This window comes from Diabrotica undecimpunctata, chromosome 10, assembly GCF_040954645.1.
Source record: "Diabrotica undecimpunctata isolate CICGRU chromosome 10, icDiaUnde3, whole genome shotgun sequence".
NCBI classification, from domain to species: Eukaryota; Metazoa; Arthropoda; class Insecta; order Coleoptera; family Chrysomelidae; genus Diabrotica; species Diabrotica undecimpunctata.
The window spans coordinates 2,248,043-2,271,534 of NC_092812.1; the positions used below are offsets into that span (position 1 = coordinate 2,248,043).

General features: G+C 35.3%; 1 protein-coding gene across 2 annotated transcripts in view; it reads left to right on the forward strand.

Moving 5' to 3' along the window:
* The window catches only part of Apoltp (Apolipoprotein lipid transfer particle), a 1,459,665-nt gene that overhangs the window by 484,785 nt on the left and 951,388 nt on the right, over positions 1-23,492 (forward strand). For both annotated transcript variants that reach the window (XM_072546518.1, XM_072546519.1), the window contains exon 25: positions 11,987-12,139. In XM_072546518.1, the coding sequence (XP_072402619.1) occupies positions 11,987-12,139 (153 nt within the window). The remainder of the gene's footprint in view (positions 1-11,986; positions 12,140-23,492) is intronic.

Sequence of the window (23,492 nt, forward strand, 5' to 3'; positions counted from 1 at the left end):
CACTATGAAGGCTTATTTATAATGGATATTAACTTTAAATACTAAAATTGTCTAACTGTAGACCATTTGCAGTTCTAACTAATCTAGTCAGAAATTTAATTGTAATTACTTGAGTAGATGGAAATGCTGAAGAGCTAAACTAGAAATCGGTATAATGGCGACACCTCATTTAAACGAGAATTTAATTCTCTATTTACCATTACATTTTTAACTAAAATATTTTTAAGGGTACGAAAACAATTTTGTTTTAATTTAAATTCAACTAACTTACAACTAATAATTTAATTCATAATGTACTTTAAAGTAATCACATTATGCATAACAATTATTTTAAATTAAATGTTCGAAATGCCATCAATCTGTTCCTGCCATGATTTTCTGAAGTAAATACTTAAAAAAGCAAAAATAAGTAAAAATAATAATGGACACAAAAAGTTATCTCATAAACACTGAAACTTTTTGTCAAATGTTAATTCAAGCAAGTGATAGTGGCATAGTTACTGTAATATTTATTGACGTACATGTTTTGATTTTGTGAATTGTTATCAGTTGTCAATTGTAATTTTTACTTTTGAATCCTAAATTATGGCTCACGTAAATGAAACACAATGCATAAAAATATTAATTCTTCGCAGATGCGGAAATAAAAAAGAACACAGAACGAGGTATGCAATTTATTCAACGCAAAATGTCCAGACAGACCCATCAACCAATCAACAGTAAGTAAAATAGTCCGAAAATTTGGAGAAACTGGGCACGTTAAACATATTCCAAACGCTGGGCGTCCTAAAATTGAAGACAATGTGGAACTGATATTTTATTAAATGTACATGACAATCCTCACAGTAGTTCAACACAAATGCCATCCCTACAAAATTCAACTACATCAGGAATTAAACGACGACGATCCCGATCGCTGGCTTTAATTTTCTGATTTATATATCTGCAATCCACATTTCATTAATCAAATCCCTTTTTTCCGATGAAGCCACATTTTTTATACATGGTACCGTGAATCGTCAAAATTGCAGATATTGGAGTCAAGAAAACCCACATTGGATGACTGAGTCACACCGATATCCTCAGACAGTAAATGTATGGGATCATTAATGACAGAATCATTGGCCCTTTTTTCTTTGAAGAAAATATAACAGGAGAACGTTATTTAACTTTTTTGAGAAATCAACTTATACCTGTCCTTGCTAACATGTATCCAAATGCCAATAATCCAAATTTACCTAGTGAAAATATTAGGTTTCAACAAGATGGAGCCCCTTTGCATTACGCACGTGAAGTACGTCAATTTTTAAATCACTGCTTTTCCAGGAGATGGATCGGAAGACGAGGTTTTATAGAGCGGCCAGCAAGGTCGTCAGATCTAACACATCTAGACTTTTTCCTGTGGGGTTACATAAAATCAAAAGTTTATGTCAATAGACCCCAAAACTTACAGGACTTAAAAGATAGAATAAGGCATGAAATGAGTCTAATTACTCCATAAGTCATCCGCAATGTACTTGATGAATGTGTCCGTAGATTTGCATATTGTCAAGAAACCCATGGATTGCATTTCGATCATTTAATTTAAAATAATTATTATTCATAATTTGGTTACATTTAAAGTACGTTATGAATTAAATCATTAGTTGTAATTTAGTTGAATTTAAATTAAAAAAAATTGTTTTTGTACCCTTAAAAAATATATTTTAGTTAAAAATGTAATGTCGTTAAATAGAGATCTAAATTCTCGTTTAAATGAGGTGTCACATTATACCGATTTCTATTTAAAAAAATTAACGATTACGTCTATACATCTACACCGATGACACCATCCCTACTCCATGTACGTTATAACATGGGTATTTTATAACAAAGATCGAACTGTTCGGGATCTCCCTCAAAGCTCGCCGGTTCTCGAAATAATGATAATATTCGATAATTTAGCCGTTCACTGTATATACAGTGTGTAAAAGCCAAATGGAATAAATTCATTATTTAGGTTACTGTACATATTTATAAAAAATCCCGAAACACGTCAAATTTAAATTATAACTTAACATTCTTTAACGTGAAAATGCAACCCCTACCTTCAACCTCCTTAGAATAACAGGTACAACCCCCAATTTTTAAAATAGGAAGTATAGGCTTGTGATATATCGTTTGAAAGGTCTTTTCATTCTCCATTCAAAAATGTTGTCGATTTTAAGTTTATTAAGATTAATCAAGATAAAATAAATTAAAATCATGTCATTACCGAAATTCGCTAAAATATACTCAAAACTTATTTCCCGTTTAGGTCTTGATAATGAGAAAGTGAACAAAAACCATAGCAATGTGGTTTTTAGATGGTAACCATTAAAAAACTTTAAAGAATTTCCGTGGCAACGTTATTTTAACACGCATTAGTAAATTGTTTTATTTAAGTTGTCAGTATTTTAATTTAAGTAAAAAGTTCGTTCAATTCAATTCTGAAAAATGGTTAGATTAATGGAAATGCATAAAATAACAGTTTTACAAATGATTGGTTACGGAGATAACACCCGAACACAACAGGAAGTAACTCGCCTATTTCATGAGAAATTTCCTAATTTACCGCCTATATCCCAAGGAACAATAAGTAAAATAGAGAAGCAGTTTCGCGAGTTTGGTCATGTAAGGCAGATAAAAAAAAGCAGCTGCAAATGCACTGAGTGATCAATTCAAATTAGATGTGTTGCTTGAGTTTCAGGAAAATCCACATACATCGAGTAGACAGGCATCCACTACATTCAATGTTAGCCATACATCGATAGTAAACATATTAAAAGAAAATAAATTGCATCCCTATAAGATGATACCTACTCAGGAGCTCATGGAAGACGATTTTGATAGAAGGACTTTTTTTTGTGAGCAAATGATGGACATGTTGGAAAACAATATTATCCAATTAGAAGACGTTATGTTTTCTGATGAGTGTACTTTTTCACTTAACGGTCATGCTAATCGACAAAATTGCCGCTACTGGGCCACGGAAAATCCTCACTGGATGACAAAAGAACACACTCAATACCCTCAAAAGGTTAATGTTTGGGCAGGGATTGTAGGAAACAATATCATTGGTCCCTTTTTCATTGAGGGCAACTTGAATGGCAACAATTATTTGGCACTACTTCAAAATGATGTCATTCCAACGTTGGCAAATTTAGATCTTGATCCAGGAAACCCTCAAGTTCCAGCGAATACGATATGGTTTCAGCAGGATGGAGCACCACTACATTACCAACTTAATGTCCGGCAGTACCTCGATACAATATTTCCCAATCGGTGTATAGGGAGGCGAGGATCGATTGAATGGCCAGGGCGATCACCTGATCTTACATTATTAGATTTCTTTTTATGACGATATGTGAAGAGCCATGTGTACAAAACTAAACCTTCTGATTTAAATGACTTAAAAGAACAAATGACGCTTGCGATTAGGTCGATCACGCCTGTTATGTTAAATAATGTTAGAAGACAGTTTTATTTGAGATTAGGATGTTGCCAAGACGATCGCGCTGAACATTTTGAACATCTACTTCATTAACATTCATAGTTCTTTTTTGTGTTCTACATTTTATTACGTTTTGCATTAAATTTTAGTTTTTGATTGTATTGTAGCGAATTTCGGTAACCACATGATTTTAATTTATTTTATCTTAATTAATCTTAATAAACTTGAAAGCGACAACATTTTTGAATGGAGAATGAAAATAACTTTTAAACGATATATCACAAGCCTATACTTCCTATTTTAAAAATTGGGGGTTGTACCATTCTAAGGGGGTTGAAGGTAGGGGTTGCATTTTCACGTTAAAGATTGTCAAGTTATTATTTAAATTAGACGTGTTTCGGGATTTTTTATAAATATGTACAGTAACCTAAATAATGAATTTATTCCATTTGGCTTTTACACACTGTATATTATGATATAAATATTTATATCAAGTAATTCTGTTTGTTTATTGGCGGATTAATACCTCTATAGAAGGTTGTCACTCCAACTTTTGCGCGGTCGTCCGATACTTCTTCTACCGATTGGTAACTTATCTCTTGCTATGTGGTTAGTTGCTTATGTGGTTAGTCCATTCTTTTTTCTATTTTGTGTCCATTCATTTATACACTGTACGTTACATTTTCTTCTAAGGTCTTCACATCTCTTTTGATCTCTCAGCGTATTTTCTGTAATTCTTCTCAGTACTCTCTTCTCTGCCGGTTCGAGTAGCCTTTGCGTTGTGGCTGAGTTGGGTCTTGTTTCTGAGGCATATGGCATTATTGGTCTTAAACTGGCTTTATAAATTCTTGATTTCATCTCAGTGTTAATGTGTCTGTTTCGCCATATAGTGTTATTAAAGCATCCTGCCAGTCTATTTGCTTTTTGTACTTGATCTCTCTTGTTCAGGTCTCCAGAGCTAGACAGTGTAATTTCCAGGTATTTTATTGGCATTACTTGCTCAATACTGATGCAATCAATTTCTATTGTATATCTGGTTGGTTTTTTGCTGACTACTATTGTTTTTTTTTACTGAGATTAGATTGTCATAATAAATTCTTTTGCTCTTATGTTAAATCTGTGGACTAGTCTTTGCAGACTACCTCCATCTTGGGCTATCAATATTGCGTTGTCTACGTAACATAGTATTTTGATTCCTTTGTTTCCCATTCGACCTCTTTCTTTGTTAACGCTTCTGATGATTTCATCCATGACTAAATTGAAGAGCATGGGGCTCAATGAATCCCCTTGTCTTATTCCGCTGCCTATTTCTGTAGGTTCTGTAAGTTGTCCATCTATTCTGACTTTCATTTTGTTGTTTTGGTAGATGTTTTCGATAGTTTTTATAATATTTAGGGAAGCTTCTCTATTATACAGAAGATGGCTTACATCTTTGAGTCTTAATCTGTCAAACGCTTTTCTTAGGTCAATCCGACACAGAAATGCTGGTCTATTATACTCTAGTAATTTCTCAGTAATTTGCTTTATAACGAATATTGCATCTGTACACGATCTTCAATCCACTACGAAAAACCTGTTGTTCCTTTGCTAAACTTATCCTCTGATTAATTAGCACTCGTAAAATTTTAGTTGTAAGTTTTAGCGTAGTATTTAACACCTCTGTAGTTGTAAGTTCGCTCGTTTTCCATTCTTCCGGTATTTTATTGTGTTTTATAATTTTATTAATTCATTTGTTAATTGTTCATATTTGTTAATATTTTAGTAACTCATTTGGTATTCCGTCTTTACCTGCTGCTTTTCTGTTCTTCAGGTTTCCAAGTATTTTCCCAACTTTCGTTATATTAAGTTCTTCATTTGTGGTAATTTCTGGTGTTTCCGGTTCTAGTGTCGTTTGTTCTTGCTCTGCATATAATATATAGAGATACAAGCACTAGTACAATAATCCCACTTCCCAGTATTGCTAACACTACTTGTCGTTCTGTCTTGTCGATGTGTCCAGCTGCCTGCAACGGTCGTGTGCACGTTGGTTCAATACATAAAATTGGCCGGTTCAGACCTGCCGCAATCTTAGCCATGGCAGGAGTTGCGGTATTGCGCGTTAGCTTTGATATTAAACAATATTACATGATCTTAAATACACAAAAATAAAGCTTACCAAAAAGTATTCCCTATTTCAACTAAGAGTATAATTAAGTAAGCGCATTCCTCGTTCATAATTTGGCTAAAATTTAACTACAGACTCTTCCCAAGATTTTCCTTTGGATTGGAATCGATTAGACTCCCTTTCATTCCTTTATTAATGAATGAAATTAATTTAAATCATGTATTTTTCGAATGTCTCAATCATAAGGATAAGATTCGGGATATTATTCTAGACTAAATCCATCTTATTATTATTCTACCCGTTAACATCAACACTTTTTTATCTTGTTAAACTATTTGTTTCGGCGGTTAGCCCGTTGTCTTTTGAGATTAGTTCTTGACGTTACGCCACTATGGGTTGGCATCTTCTGGAGATATTACTGCTTTGCTTGTAACCTGAAACTGACGCCGCGTTCACACACACACACACACACATGGGTTCATCCCAACCCCTAGGAACATGAGTGTGCCACTGCTAGTCAGTAGGACTCCCATGTCCGAAGATCAGACCGGTCACATTCCAAAAGAGCTAGTCGTTTTGGCTCGGTACCTATCTGACCCCTAGGTTTTTCCTCCACCCCTCCTCTACGTCTGACATACACAGAGGAGGCTATGAACTAGTACGTCGGGCGATTTTGGGAAAAGAAAACACCCTCCGTTTTCCTTGACTTGTGGTTAGGCTGTGATTAGCCCTAGGTGACTGTAGGGGTAGCTTAGTGTAGCTTTTCTCCCTATTTACTTTACTGAGTTTAATTTTTTGCATGACTTTGGGCTCTGTGTCCCGGAAAAATGTGTGTCCGATCAGGGGGTCGGCAGCAGGCTGACGCCCCCCTGTTCGGAAGTTGTATGCTCGATCAACCAGTCGCCAATTTGGTAAAAAAAACTAGTCTCCTTGCCGGCTGAGTAATGGTGGGTCTGGCCATCGAGCCCGTGTTTGTCGCACATGGCCTCGATGCTCAGGTTTCGCGGTTGCCTAGGGCAATTTGGTCCTGAAGGGCTGTTTCCTGAAGGGTTTTGCCTGAAGGGCACGCCTGAGGGGCCTTAGCCTGATGGGCTTTAATTGGGTGCGGATCTGTGTCCAGGTTTGATTACTTTATTTGTCAACAGTTTGTTTGTTAGTAAGGGTTTTGGGTAAAAATAATAAGGGTAGGGTTTAAGGATGGGTGGGATGTGCATTTCCAAGTGTATATATGCTCTCGCACATCCCGTGTATATGTTTTTGGGTTTTTTGTTTTTTGTTTTTAACTGGTTAGTGAAATAATAAATAACTAAAATAAAACAAATTATAATAAAATATGGGGTGAGTTGGGGATTTTAGGGTACTTTTGGTTAAGCGTACGCTCGTTTTTTTTGGTTTTATGCTTTTTTTGTATTTTTGTGTTTTTTTGGGTCACAAACTGTTAAGCTATCGGGGATTTCTATGCGAGTATCTTTTCTTTACGTTCAATCGGGGCTTGCCCCATATCCTGCTAGCTGTTGTTTAGGCCGTCTATGTACCGTTCTTTGATTTGGATCGTAGTTGGTTAGCTCTCTTAGCAAACGGTTCGGATGGTTTCTGAGATTTTCAAAAAGCTCATATGCATGTTCGTCCATCATGCTCAGAACTCTCTTTTGCCGCGAATCTCTATATACGTACCTTAAAGGCACGTACGTAGGGATTTTAAGAGCCTCCCTGATCATGAAGTTCTGTACAGTTTGGATTTTCTTCCTGTTTGTTTTACATGCGTGTCCCCACGATGCAGAGGCCTATGTGAGGGATGGCAGAATGATGGCGTTTGCCATTCTTATTTTTGTTTTGAACCTCAGTTTACTTCTCCTCCCTATTAGCGAGGAGAGCTGACTTTTGAGGATCTTTGCCTTATGTACCGTTTGGTTTATGTGATCGGTAAAGGTGAGACGTCTATCTAATGTTACTCCGAGATACTTGGCGTTGTTTGTCCATTCGACCGGAGTATTTAAGATAGATAATTCCCTGTCTGGGATTCCTTGACATCTTTTGTACATGACTGCCTGTGTTTTGTCTGGGTTAACGGCAATTTTTCACGTAACACACCAAGATTGCAGACGGTTTAGGGCCGTTTGTAGGTATCTGGTGGCCAGATTTGGATTGCTACTGCTAGCAGCTCTAGCAGAGTCGTCGGCGTACAGACTGAGCATAGTTCGATGATCACTGGGGGTGTCTGAAGTGTATATGGTATACAGGTAAGGCGACAGCACAGTTCCTTGTGGCACCCCTACCTCCATGGTTCCGACTTCGGACAGAATGGACCCTATTCGAACTCTGAACCTTCTGTTGGCTAGGTACGAGGAGATAAGTTATGTCATCGCCTTACTGTACCCCAGTTCGTTCATCTTATACAGCAGACCGTTATGCCATACTCTGTCAAAGGCTTTACTAACATCTAAAAAGGCGGATGCTGTATATTTCCTTTCATTCAACCCTTTTGTAATGAACTCTGTCAGTCTAAGTACTTGCAGTTCGCAGGAGTAATTGCTCCTGAATCCGAACTAGGCCCCTGGAATTGTTCCTAATGTTTCGGATTCTTCCTTTGATCTGGCCAAGATAACTCTTTCAGCAATTTTGCTTATTGATGGTAATAAACTTATGGGTCGGCAGTTTTGTGAAAACATTCCGTTTTTACCTGGTTTCCCTATCATGATAACATGAGCCTCCTTCCATCTGTCCGGACAGTGTCTTAATCTTATAATATAATTTATTAAGCTCGTGAGGTGAACAATAGCTTTCTTAGGCAGATTTTTTAAGGCTCTGTTTGTGATGTTGCCTGGTACTGGAGCCTTCTTAGCGTTGGTCATTTTGATGTGCAGCTGGATTTCTTCAGGGGTGGTGTGTTGAAGTGCTATGGTTCCTTTATTTTTTTTTAGGTGTCTGCTCCTTCTTTCCACTTCTTCGAAGTCTGGATCTTCATTTGGATGGTAGCTGTTCATGCATCCTCTTTCCAGTGTATCTTTCATGACCTCCGCTTTGTTTTGTTCGGAATAAACTAAGCCGTTAGCCCCATGTAATGTGGGTATTGGCTTTTTATCCTTTCAGAAGACTTTTGAAAGCTTCCAGAAACCAGATTTATTTGGGTCTAGCTGTTGGATGAAGTCGTCCCAGCTGTTGTTTCTGTGTGTTTCCAGCTGTTTTTTAACCTCCCTATTCAGTTCGTTAGCAATTATTATGTCTTCCATATTTCTTGTCCTATTTGCTCGTCTAGGCTGCCTGTTTTTTCCCGTATTAGAGTTTTCAGTTCATTGCTGATTTCTCTGAACCTGCCTCGGATTGTTGTTGAGGTTTCTTCTTTTGTACTGGTTTCCAGTGCATTTTGTATGGTTTTTTCAAATATCAACACATACTCTTCCAGTTCCCGTTTGTTGTTGATATCAGGAGCTTCTCCTATTGTTTCGCTCATAATACGTTTGAAGTTGGGCCAGCTTGTTCTCTTTTTCTTGTATGGCTGCACGTGGTTTGATTCCACGGCGCCTAGAGTTAGCACAATTAGGTTATGTGTAAAATCTTCTTTATTGAGTGAGAATATGTCGTGTTGATTTCCCACGTTGTGAAGAATTGCTAAGTCTAAATAGGTAGGTAGTCTGTCTCCTCCATGGAAACAAGTGGGCTCCATAGGGTCCGTGACGACTGTATTATTTTGATTTTCAAGTTACTCGCATAGTAATATCCCGTTTCTATTGCTTACTCTGTCAAACCAATTAGGCGATCTCTCGTTTAGATCACCAATTATGACAGTTGGTTCGTCTGTATCAAGAATGGCGTCCAGATTCTCGCCTAGGATCAGATCATGCGGTCTGACATAGGCTGAGACAATTTTCAGCGTGTCGTTGGCCGCAATGATCCGAACTATGGTGGCTTTCATAGTGACCAGACCATCTGGTGTAGGAATTGATTGATGTTCTATTCCTTTTTTCACCAGAATAGCCGTGCCTCCCGAGCGTGATGTATGGTCATTCCTGTAGACGCTGTAGCCCGGAAATTTGGTTTTCACCTTTCTGTGAGACGAGTCTCTTGCAAGGCTACAACGCCTAAATTGAGTATGTTGGAGAACTCGTCCAGATCGTTGATTTTTTGTCTCAATCTGCCAGAATTCCATGACCCTATTTGTAGATCCCCCAATTGTGCTGGCATTATTGAGTTCCGCTGAAACTGCTTAACACGTTCATCACTGTGGTCATTTTTTCGAACAGGGTCGATACGTTTCTCATCTGTTCTTGAAATGACAATATCAGCGCCTCATTGATGATAGGCTCGTTTTGTGCCGTATTGTGTGCCGTGTTTTGTGTCGTATTTTAAGTTGTTTTTATGGCCTGTGCGTAGCTTACCCCCTTTGCTACGGGTGCGCTTGTTGTTACTTGTTGTTTTGGTGGTTATTGTTGGGTTTGTTTCTTTTTCGGAACTTTCTTGCAACCTCTGTAGTTTGCGGTGTGTCCTTCACCGCAATTGGCACATTTGGGTGGGGTGTTCACGTCTTTCTGGCACTCTCGAGACTTGTGGTTTGCCCTGCATTTTACACACCTGGCTTCACAGTGGCATGCTTTCGACCCGTGATAAAAGCCCTGGCAATTATAGCATTGCATTACCTCGTTTTTGTTTCTGTATTCCTCCTCTATGTATACTCTCATATAACATAGGTTATTTATATTCTTGATTTTCGCGTCGTCTTCCTCCTTTATTGTTATTTTAGGAAGAGAGGAAGTGGTTTTCTGTCTCTTCTTGTGGTCATGTTTATGACTTTTATCGCTTCAATGTTTATTTTTTCTAGCCCTTGTTTGACGGCTTCTGTCTTCGTGTGCGCTCCTAGTCCTCGCAGCACTATTCTTTTGATTTTCTTCTGATCTATCGGATACGCTATGTATTCGATGTTTTTCTTTGTCTTATTGAATAGGTCCTTGTCAGATTCCTCCAGGACCTTTACTATTTTAAGGTAATTTCCTCTGTCTTTAGTCTGGATCACAATGCTACGTCCAGATTTAGCAAATTTATTGACAGAGGCTATCCCTCTCTGCGCTGCGATTTTTAAAATCTGTTGGCTATAATCAACATATTTTAGTATTATTGCCTGACGCCGCGTTGTACTACGGAGGCAATATTTATATTTTCCACTCGCCTCCCCTCCACTGGTTTCGGCTTGAGGGGGCGTGTCGTCGTTTGTAGTAGCTTTTATTTCTTCGTGTTTGGCGGGTAGGGTGTTTGTGGATTTTAATATTGGTATCTATGTCTTGTTAATTTTCAGTCTTTCTTGTATCCGATTAAAATTATTTGGGTGCTTATATATTTCCACCGCTTCCCGATACAACCGTGGGTAGTACTGTGAAGTTTTGTCCAGCATCTGCGTTTTTTCAAACAGTATTTGATGTTCTCCGCTTCCCAAAGCGTGTTCGGCAACAGCAGATTTGTTGATATGTCCTAAACGACAATGGCTTTTATGTTCATTTATCCTTGTGTTTGGGTGTCTTTTCGTGGTTCCCACATATACCATTCCAGATGTGCATGGAATTCGATATACTTCGGCCGTTGCTAATGGGTCGTGTTTGTCTTTCACCGATCTTAAACAGTCCCTGATTTTATTTGTAGGCTTGAAAATGGTCTTTACGTTGGCTTTCTTAAGTATTCGTCCAATTTTGTCCGTTACCCCCGATATATAGCGCAAGAACGCTTTGCTTTTACATTCTGTTTCTTCGTCCTTCAGCAACGGCCGGAGTATGTCGAATACCATGCACATGTGGAATGGTATATGTGGTAACCACGAAAAGACACAACAAACACAAGGATAAATGAACATAAAAGCCATTGTCTTTTAGGACATATCGACAAATCTGCCGTTGCCGAACACGCTTTAGGAAGCGGAGAACATCGAATACTGTACGAATACAATTTTTTATTTTATTTGGACAAATCTGTATTCGAGGTTTTACTTCAGTTTATAAACAAATCTATATACAAACTTCTGTGTCAAAAAGATTCTTACGCCTTAACTAAAAACGCGTCTGTGATAATTCAATAATCTTATCTATTGTTTTATAAAAGCACATAATATTATACACAGTAAATATTGGAAAAAATATTTCAATTACAAGATTATTAATTTAAACAATACTTACCTTCGTGTTTGCTGTTCAGTATGACCAAGAATTGCATTTCGATACTTGTAAGACCGACATAAGACCAAAATAAAACTAAATTAATTAAAAACAATAACAAGTTTTTGATAGACCGAAAGAAATAGATAGATAGAGTAGGGATAGAAATATTTATTCGAAATTAAAAATAATTTATTCTTTAATAAATCAACACAAACATATAGCTATAATATTTATTTTGAAGATCAAACTAACTTTATAACTTTTTATTTTTAGGATATTATGGCAATCAAAAATGATCTGGAAGTAAAAACACCATTTCCAACTTTAAAAACTATCAACTCCGCCTTTGAGTTGGATATACAAACTGGACATAAATATTTCTTTGCTTTTTCTTTCGATTATCAGAATAAAAGTCAGTTAGTAGAGGTAAGAAATCAATTATTATATACATTAAAATAAATTTTTAGGAAGTAGTTAAAAAGGTTCAGCACAGATTCTCATTTGTGGAAACTATATCATCCCGAAGTGACACCGATCACGATTTGGAAGGTAGAAATACTTGGACTTAAGAATACATAAAATCTGCGATGTTGGTTGTTTAAAGCTAGCGATTACTATAATATTAAGTGATATTAATAAACTTAAAGATCTACAAATCTGATCGCAAATTCTAATAAAGAAAAGGTTATACATATTGGTGAAATATTCCAGTAAAAGGAAATGCTTACTAAAGTATTAATACACACATACGTATATTTCCCCGTATTTACAACATTTGCTAATCTTATATGCAGTGTCACAAAAAAATTGGTCATAAATTATACCTCGATTTTTAGGGATAAAAATAAATCGTTTTGGCCTAACTTACCTGTATGCAAAAGTGCACACAGAAAAAGTTTCTGGGTGTTAAAGTAATAAAATAAAACCGAATTTTTTATTATTGCTCCAAAACAGTTTAAAATGTGTTAGCATGCCTTGGCCAATAAAACCGAAGTACCGAACAATTTTTTCCCGATTTTTCTAGATTTTACTAGATTTACCATCGTCGATCGAGAAGAAGCGGACAAAGAGGCATTACAAACGATTCGATCCTTATATCTGTCCAAGGGGTCTCCAAACTTTCACTCCCCCAACTTTTTTGTAGTATGATATTGGATTAAAAATGGGACGTAAATATAATAATGATATACCTATTTTACAATTTTTTTTCTTTTGGTATTTGTTTGTAAAATTATTAGCTTAGAAGATACAGCCACTTTTTTAAATGCAATATTACATTACAAAAAAGTTGGGGGAGGGAAAGTTTGGAGACCCCCTAAAATCTAGAAAAATCGGGGGAAAACTTTTTTCACTAGTTCAGTTTCATTGGATAAGGCATGCTCACATATAATATAAATTTTCATAAAAAAATTTTAAACTGTTTTGGAGCAATATTAAAAAATTCGGTTTTATTTTGAAAATTTAACACCCCGTATATTTTTCTCGATGTACCTTTGCATATAGTTAGTTATAGTTATAGTTAGATCAAGTCGATTTATTTTTATCTCTAAAAATCGTGGTATAATTTACAACCAATCTTTTTGAGACGCACTGTATAACGATTATTACAACGATGACTGGGTAAGAAATGGTTGTCAGATTGTAATGATGATTGTTTTGAAGCGTAAGATAGACTAAGTAATTTCCGTCGTTCATGTAATGATGGCTCTCCAAATTCCCACTCGAGGATTGCAACAGGATTTGTTCTATAATCTCCAGAGATTATGCGTAATGCATTGTTGTGTATAATGTCTAAGATTTTTAAATTTGACTTCGACGCTGAAGAATATGCAATGCATCCGTAGTCAAATTTTGATCGGATTAGGCTTCTATACAACAGTAATAATGTATCTCCGTCAGCACCCCATTGTTTGTTGACTAAACATTTAAGAAGATTTATACCATTTTCACATGATATCGCCAATTTTTTAATATTATGTGGTTTCCAACTTAAAGTTTCGTCGAATGTTATTCCTAAATATTTTATCTCTGTACTTCGTTTTAAAAACTTTTTGCCGAATTTTAAGGCAGGTATGTTAGTGTGAATAGGTTTTTTGGAAAAAATAATATATTGTGTCTTCTCAGCTGAAAAATAGAGTCCACTCCTATCAGATCCACTTTCGATTTTATTTAGTTCTTCTTGTAAAAGTTTGACCATCAAGTTAATATTTTTTCCTTTGATAAACATTATCATATCATCAGCACATAATCTAGCCTATGCAGGTCTCTTGAGATTTTTTATAACATCATTTATTGCTATTAAAAAAGTGTAGAAAGTTCTAGAAAGTTCTCCATTACTACATACTGAAAATTTGCGTTCATTTAGAAAGTTATTCAAAAATGCCAACATGTTTCCTTGAATTCCCCAAGTCTGCAGCTTTGTTAATATTCTGTGTCGTCATGCTAAGTCAAATGCTTTGTGGATGTCAAAGTAAACAGCTGTGCATTTCTGTTTGTTACATAAGGCTTCATTAATTTGACTTTCTAAATGTAAAACATTGTCTATAGTAGATCTTAAAGGACGAAATCCAGCTTGTTGCGGTATAAGTAAATCGTGATGTTCCAAATGCCACATAAGTCTATTATTTATTATTTTCTCTAGCAGTTTGCAAGTAGAACATGTAAGTGATATTGGCCTATATGATTCTGCTGCTGTAGCCGGTTTGTTAGGTTTTAGTATAGGGATGACAATAGCTTGTCTTCCTAAGTCAGGAAATTTTTGTTTACACCAGATTGTATTAAAAAGTTTCAATAGAAAGTCTAAAGCTTCGATCGGTAACTGTTTTAAGAATATTGCGGGTATGTCATCTGGACCTGGTGATGTGTCTTTTAACATTTGGATTGTTTCCAATAGTTCTGTTTTATTAATTGGGGTATTTATATCATCGTTATTGGCTATAATTTCTATTGGAGTTGCTTCTTCTTCTTCCCAATATCGTAAAAAAGTATTTAATTTTTTGTGCTGTAATTTTTATTTGTAGATTCTTGTCTGTATGTTTCAGCTAATTCTTCTACAATTTTTTTGTTTTCATTAATTAGGTTTCCATTTCGTTCTAGGTATTTTATTCCATTTTGTGTATTGACGCCAGATATCTTCTTAACTTTTTTTCATGCTGATGACATGTTTGTATTCCTGTTAATACTTTGAACGTATTTTTTCCAAGACTCTGGTAGTAATTAATTTTGCATATGCCCTTTTTTTATTTAGCCCTATTAAGTTCTCTTTGGTTTTATGTCTTTTGAAAGTATTTAAAGCTGTTTTACTTTGTTTTATTGCCAATTTACACTCTTCATTCCACCAGGGAACAACTTTGTTTTTTGTTATATACTTTGTTTTTCCCATTGCAATTGTGGCGGCTTCAGTAATTAAGTTATTAAACAATTTTAAAGTTAAGTTTATGTCTTCTTTAATTATAGGGATATTCGATATTTCTTCAGTAATTTTTGTTTTAAAAATGTTCCAGTTGGCTTGCTTAATTTTCCACTTTTGCAAAGGATTGATTTTTGTTGTGGGGTTGGAAATTTTTCTTAGTATTATTGGATAATGATCACTTCCATATAAATCGTCTACGGTTTGCCATGTGTGATTTAGTAACGTCGATGGGTCAGAAATAGACAAGTTAGTAGCTGAAAAATTTCCAGTAGCTGCGTCGAAACGAGTTTTAGCTCCGTCGTTCATTATTGTTAAATTCATGCTATTGATTACGTTTGCTAATAAATTTCCATTTTTAGTTGTTTTTTCGAAACCCCATAGAAGATTATGGCTGCAAAAGTCCCCAAGAATTAATTTTGGTGATGGAATTTTCATAATTAAGTCGGAAAGTTCATTTCCTTGAATATTTTGGCTCGGGGGAATATAAATGTTACATATATTCATTTTTTGATTAGTACCTATTGTTACTGTTACTGCTATTGCTTCTAAGTTTGTATTAATTGTGATTCTGTTTACTTGTAAATCGGTTTTAGCATATATCGCAACACCGCCAATAGCATGATTTGTCTGTCTATTTTGATAGTAAACATTATATGACTTCAAGTTATACACATTGTTGCCATTAAAATTAGTTTCTTGAAGACATATAATATCAGGTGAATATTTCCTAATAAGTACCTGAAATAAGGGTAGGCGGGTGTGAAAACTGTTTAAATTCCACTGTAAAATATTATTATACATGAATTATATTTTTATTTAAATAATTAGTTTTGAGATATATCACTGTCTAAGTCAGATGAACCAACATGTTTGATCAGTTGTTTAGTTAATTTTTTACTTAGTCTAGTACATTTAATTTTCATATTTCGATCTTCAGCCTGGGTATGTATTTCATTTATCATTTCTATAAGAGATGGAATATATACTAACATTACTAACGTGAGTGTTCTCTAACAGATTAGTGAATTGTTGACTATCGAGTGGGAACTTGGGATTGTGATTGTCAATAAAATTGGTTATCTTTTGGGGTAATTCTCGAAATTCTAATGAGGGTTTGTCTTTCGACTTCAACTTTTTCTTTGGGAGTTTTGGAACAGGTGTTGGAAAGTAAGATTTTGGTTCTGAGGAATTAGTAATATCTGGTGTATCTTCTGGGCTAGGTGTTGCAATTTCAGATAAATTTCGTTTGGAGGTCGTAGGTTTAGTTATCGGAGTTGTTTGAACTTTAAAAGAAGCGGGTATGTCGGGATTTCGATCTTCAGCCTGGGTATGTATTTCATTTATCATTTCTATAAGAGATGGAATATATACTAACATTACTAACGTGAGTGTTCTCTAACAGATTAGTGAATTGTTGACTATCGAGTGGGAACTTGGGATTGTGATTGTCAATAAAATTGGTTATCTTTTGGGGTAATTCTCGAAATTCTAATGAGGGTTTGTCTTTCGACTTCAACTTTTTCTTTGGGAGTTTTGGAACAGGTGTTGGAAAGTAAGATTTTGGTTCTGAGGAATTAGTAATATCTGGTGTATCTTCTGGGCTAGGTGTTGCAATTTCAGATAAATTTCGTTTGGAGGTCGTAGGTTTAGTTATCGGAGTTGTTTGAACTTTAAAAGAAGCGGGTATGTCGGGATTGGGCTCATTAAATGTGGGAGTAATTGGTGTTTGTTCACATATTATATCAGGGTTAGTAGTATTTGATATAGACTCATTTAAATTATTGCTGTCTAAGGAATAATTTAGAGAGGAACTTTGTTGTTGTGATCTAGTATATGAAGAAGTTGAAGTTTGGAGTTGAAGGCCGGCACATTGAGATGCAAAATGACCTGGTTGCTTGCACTTATAGCATAATGAATCTGTTGTAAGAAATATGCGATATTTTAAGTCATCATGATTCTAATTTATCGGAAATTTGGAAACTATCTTCTGGAGGAGATATGTATACCTGCCTTCGAAAAGTAAGTATGTGACTATACGCTGGATCGGTTGCTCCAATTCGTAAAAATGTAAGGAGTGACATTGGCTGTAATCCAATAGTTTTTAACTCGGTTTCCAATAAATTATGTGGAATCGTGGGACTTACGTTGGATAGAACAGGTCTTTGTGACGGGGTAACTATCTTTATTACTGGCATTACTGTGTTATTAATCTTAATAGAATTATGTTCTTTTAAAAATTTGTTTACAGCTGATTTACCTGATAAGTATACACAAACACGGTTGTTTGAAATTCTGGATGAAAAAATTATGTTTTTTGGATCTACAAGTGGTCCGAGTTCTCATAAATAATCTTGTAATTTGAGGCCCTCTATTGCAGAAAAGATAATTGCCTGATCTTTGCTAGGAAAAGTTGTTGGTGAGTGAATCAATGCTGTGGAGTATTTTTTAGTGTTTGGTGAGTTCTCAATCTCAATAATAACATTGCCGTTATTACTATTCATTTTGGTCGTTTTCGATTTTTCGGTTTCATCAATTCGGCTGAGTACGAATCTGTTTTATTTAAAAGTTGACGCGCAACCAGATTTTGATAATTGCTCTTTTTATTCTAACCAAATTGTTAGGTTAGTTAGGACAATAATTTATTCAGTTTATTATCATGCAATCAAACAAAATCAAAGTTTTCTTTACTCACGTATGATTTTCTGCACTTAAACAATCACTATAATCACTTTAGTAATAATTTTAACTTGTTAATTATCGGTTTTTACTATTAATATTTCAGAGCTGTTTGTGAAACCAGTTGCTGGTAGTACGATCAGGTCAGAATCCCATCTTTTATTCAATATTCTTTTACATACTTTACCATTTTTGGTAATATTTGACCTTCTTCAAGGGCTATATTTAGCGTCATTTCTTATATGCCTTTCCTAATTTCGTCAATCACTACCTCTAGGATATTTTATGATCCTAAATTTATTATTTTCGTTTTTATTTATGTACTATACTTTTGGACATAGTGTAACATAATTAACCTCTACGAGAAGGAAATTCTACGAGCTATTGGAAGACACGATAACCTGTCGAAGCATTTGTTATGCAACCTCACGTTTTTAGAACGTTTTCATAATGAAAACTTTATATCGATTGTGTGAAGCTTATTTTCGACGAAAACAACAATAAAACATTTTAAGAAGGGCAAGCATAGCGCTGATTGAAAAAGTGATTCAGATTTCCCTTCACAAATTAATTCAGTCATTAATATGCTCGTCTCCAGATTAATACGCCTCAGCGATGATGCAAGTAGACCCGCTGAGCTCTCTAGTTTAAAACAAGCCCTCATTCAAAACATACTGCGATAATCACTCAATAGAAGCATCCACAGACGTCAATCTCCCACTCAATTTCAACTCAGATCCTTATCATACGAAAGCTTTTCTTCCTTACATCAAAGGTGTCACTGACAAAATCGGAAGAATTCTAAAATCAAGAGGAATAAAGACAATATTTACCCCCCAACAAAAACTTTTATCTCTTGTCCGATTTATCAAAGACAACATTCCAAATAAACAACACGGAGTTTATGAAATTCCTTGTGCAGTGAAATAGGATTTATCAACACCATCTTCATACAGGTCACAAAATAGATTTTGAAAACTCCAGAACCATAGCCCCCTCCGCTTCTATAAACCAAGAATTATCCGAGAAGCCACATAAATTTAAAAAGGGAAAAATTTTCTCTATAAGAGAGATGCCAGCGTACGGTTACCTTCGACTTGGAGACCTCTCATAAAGAAAATATCGCCCGCTTCACACGTCAATCAAATTCCTACTGTCAAAAATATTTGGGCCAATCCCGCAGCGATCCTCGCGCCATTCAACACGCTAACTCCCACGCCAATCTCCACCCAAACGATGCGATGTATTTTCTTCTCTTCCCTCCTTAGCATTCTATATTCCTCCTCTGCCTTTCGTGTTCTATGTCATTGTTGTAGTCGTTGATATGCATTATTTTTCCTCTCTGTTATGTTGCGACACTCTTCATCGAACCACTGTCCTTCAGTTGATATGGGCTTTTTTTTGTAGACCTAGGATCCCTTTGGCCGCGTCTTGTATGATGGTTTTACACGCTTCCCATTCTCTGTTTATTTCCTCGTGCTTTTGTCTGTTTTCTAGCCTCACTTTTATATATTCTTTGTATTTTGCCTTTTTGCTGTTTTGCTATTTTTCAATTTTGGATCCCTTTTCTTTTTTAATGTTTGAGATTCTGGCTCTTATTCTACTTTCCACTAGATAGTGATCCGAGTCTGCATTTGCCCCTCTTCTGCTGCATACGTTTATTACGTTTGAGTGATGTCTTGAGTCAATAATAACATGATCGATCATGTTTACTGTAACCCCATCTGGAGATCTCCACGTTCCCTTATAAATATTTTTTCGCTGGAAGCATGTGCTGGCAATGACCATGTTAAGAGAAGTTGCTAGATTTATTAGTCTGATGCCATTGTCATTGGATACCTCATGAAGGCTGTGCTTACCTATAGTTGGTAGGTATTGTAGTTCTTTTCCTATTTTTGTGTTGAGATCACCATAAATAATTTTAATGTCATTCTTTGGGCATGAATGGTACGCAGCTTCTAGTTCTTCATAGAATTTTTCTTTGACATCGTCTTCCTTTTCCTCTGTAGGGGCATGCACATTTAAGATGCTGTAATTAGAGAATGTTCCCCTTAGTCTAAGGATGCACATTCTAGGGTTCATAGCACGAAAGTCTCGTACGAGGTGTTTAACCTTTTTATTTACAATGAAGCCAGTACCTAGTGCGTGGTCTTTAGCGTCGCAACTATAGAATATAATGTGGTGTCTTTTGTCAATGGTGCCACTCCCGGTCCATCTCATTTCCTGCAGAGCTGTTATATCTATATCATATCTATTCAGTTCACCGAGCAGATTTTGGAGGGCTCCCGATCTGTATAGGGATCGGATGTTCCATGTCGCGATTCTTAAATCGTGTACCTTTTTCTCGCGCAGTCGTCGTCGTTTGATCAGTCCGGTTTTCATTCCTTGAACATTCGTAACATCTGTGTTTTCTAGGATAGGGTTGTTAGCCCTATGCCTAACCCCCTTTTCGGAGGACCATTTCTCCCTTCCTCGTCGGCCCTGACCCTACTTTCCACTGGGGTTGGTTACCGAATCTCCGGTAGGGTTGCTCAGGTTTGCCAGGGTCCACCCGTGTGATTAAGTCACACTTCTTGGAGGTGAGGATAGGGATTGAGTAGGAGTGGCTAGAGGTGTTATCAGGAAGCAACACCTTATATTGCGCATCACTACTCCTTTGAACCCCTGTCTTCTAATATGATTCCCAAATATTTTACAGTCTTCTGGGGTCTTAGGACGGAGCCTCTGAACCGAAAATTTACGTTTTCTCGGTCGGAGGTTAACTCTGTCTAGAGATTAATATTTTTATCGCTTCAAATACATCATGTGTACTTGTGTTCCCCTTTTTAAAATGTTGTTAGTTTTGGTTTTTAATGAAGGCACAGTGTTAGTATTTTCTCATGGGAACAAATACTACAAATATGTAGTTTAGTTATTATTGAGAAACTCACATATTATGTGAGTTCCACTAGCAATTCATTTTTACTCGAGGCTCCATTTATTACTGACGCTTAGCTGTCAGGGTCCGTCCTTTATTATCACGAGCTGGATATTTGCCAACTAGGTATGAAGAAATCTTTGAGAGTATTGGCCCTCAGTTCTCTTAAATACTACCAAAAGCACCTGTTTTTCACCTGTATCAGATGTTCCTTAAGAATGTCATTCAACTGTGTGTAGGTGTTAAGTTTTAATATTGACTATTTATTTTTTTTCGTTTAATTACACACCTATCTATATAACTTAAGTAATTAAGTATTTTATGTTATATATCAATATATGTAATTGAAAATAATGTATTTTTCTGCTATTAAAATAATGTTATTCGTCATTCTTTTATATATTATCATATTTTACGCAGAACGAAGAACTTTATGTTTCTACGAAATTATAGCTCATATTTTTTATTTTCTTTTATTAATTTTTGAGACAGTTTAAGAGCATATTAACTTAATTTCTGTTTAAATAATTTTTCTCATATTTTAAGAGCTGCAATATGTTTAGTTATATGTTTAATATGTTTGGTTAAGATTATTGATGACAATGTGGTCACATATAAATTGTGTATTGTATTTAATTTTATTTAAATAATATCATTTTGGAAAGGATATAATTTTTTTAAAGTATCTTATTTAAAATGCAACCTTTTGCTTATGCTTATGATTATGGGCAAATATGTAAATTTTTGTAATTTTTGTTGATAATTCTTTGATATGTTTTCTGACGTATTTCTTTGATGTCTTTAAGAGAAATGTCAATCTAATGATTATTAATTTTATTTAATGTTAAGTTCCTTTATGAGTTTTAGGTTAAAACTCATTGGCATTCATTTCTTTTGTCAAATTGTTCTCTAATTATTATCTATCGCTTTTTTGCATTTCTTTGTGCTTTTAAACACTTTGACTGCCACACCATATTCACCAGAAGGCTCCTGCGCGCCACAGTAATTGTTTTATGGAAATGTATTTAAAATTATTGTTTATTAACATATATCTTAGATATAGTTGAGGAAATGAAGCATTTCACCTCGCAATTTTTTAGTCCTGCGTGGATTGACTTGAAATTTTAACAGAAGGTAGGTAATAGCCTAAGGATCAAAATCTATATCGAACCAAAGTGCGCCAAAGCTTTGGGGATGGTTGCCACCCCATCTCGGGGGTGAAAAATTTTTTTTACGTTTTAACTACAGGTTTCGATTAAAAATGCGATTCTAAACAAAAAATGTTGTATACACTTTCTTTGTAAAACTGATATTTTTTAAGTTATTCGCGATTGAAAGTAACAACTTTTAGACGAAAAAATCGACGTTTTTAATCGATTTTTCGCGAATAACTCGAAAATGATGCATTTTATCAAAAAAATTGTAGAAAACAAATTTGTAGCTTTTAAAAAGACAAATACAATTCATGTTTTAAAATGTTTCTGCGATATAATAGGAACCGAAATACGGCCTATCAATGTTCAGCGGTTTTCTTCAAATGCCAAATTTAAAAGATTTAAAGTCAAATATCGGGAAAATGATGCATTTTTGGAAGAAAACTCATAGAACCTTTTTTAAAGAGCATAAATAGACCTATCATAAAAAAAAGATTTTTTTTATGATAGGTTTTTTTACGTTATGATACATTTTTTTACGAAAAAATCTCTGAAAACAACCCCCTAACTACCCACATAATTAAAATCGATCTTCACCCTTCTGCAATTCTCTTTGTACATGTATTGTTAATACGTTCAAGAAGTTTGACTTATTTAAAATGCTTAGTTTTAGAAAAAGTACAGCTTAAAGCGAGAAACGATTTACAATTTCATATTTTTTACCCTTCTTTTTTTAAATATCCCCGAAAATACTAAATATATGAAAAAAATAAAAATGTACTAAATTGTAGCTTTTTTAATGACTAAAATCTTCCTTTATTTAGATTTGTTGTACAATGAATATTTGGCGAGATATAGCCGTTTAAAGCATCGATTTACGATCAAGCACCATCTTTTTCGAGCCCTTTAAACTCACCCCATTTAAAAACCAAAGGTTCCAAAAAGATTTAAATCACAGATTCTTGTAGCTCTTAAAATCCTCTACAAAATCGTTTTTGAAGAAACACTCTATCGTTAAAAGTGAAGGAAATACGTTAAAAAAACCAATTAATTTTTTTCCGGAAAATTCCATTAGTATAGTACAGTACATTTCGGAGCATAATAACCTACAAAACCGGTATATTAGGTAGTGGGGCGTTATACATTCGAAATTTTAAGCGTTCTTTTTTTGAAATCCCATACAACAGAATAAAACATCTGCTTTTCTCGAGCAGATGCGGTACGAACATTTCATCAAAGCTACAACGAAAAACTGTGCGGTTAAGCTATCATCCCTTCTGCCCACTGTTGATGCCTTAGATGAGCATTCAAAAAGATGCTATTACCAAATTCAACAGTGGCTTGGCAATGAAAATATCAGAGCAACAGATTGGGGATGGTATTCCAAAGATGGTTTGTTATTACCCGTACGCATGAACAAACAACCTGCACCCGATGAACCTTTGAAAATTATTTTTTGCCAATGCAGTGGGTGCAGAAAAGTTGGTTTATACTGTAACTCTACTTATTCTGGGTGCTCAGGTGAAGGGTGCAATAATAGTCCACCAATAATTGAAGAAGATGAGGATGACATAGATTACGATGAAGATGTAATTGATGACGAATAAAATTAATATTATA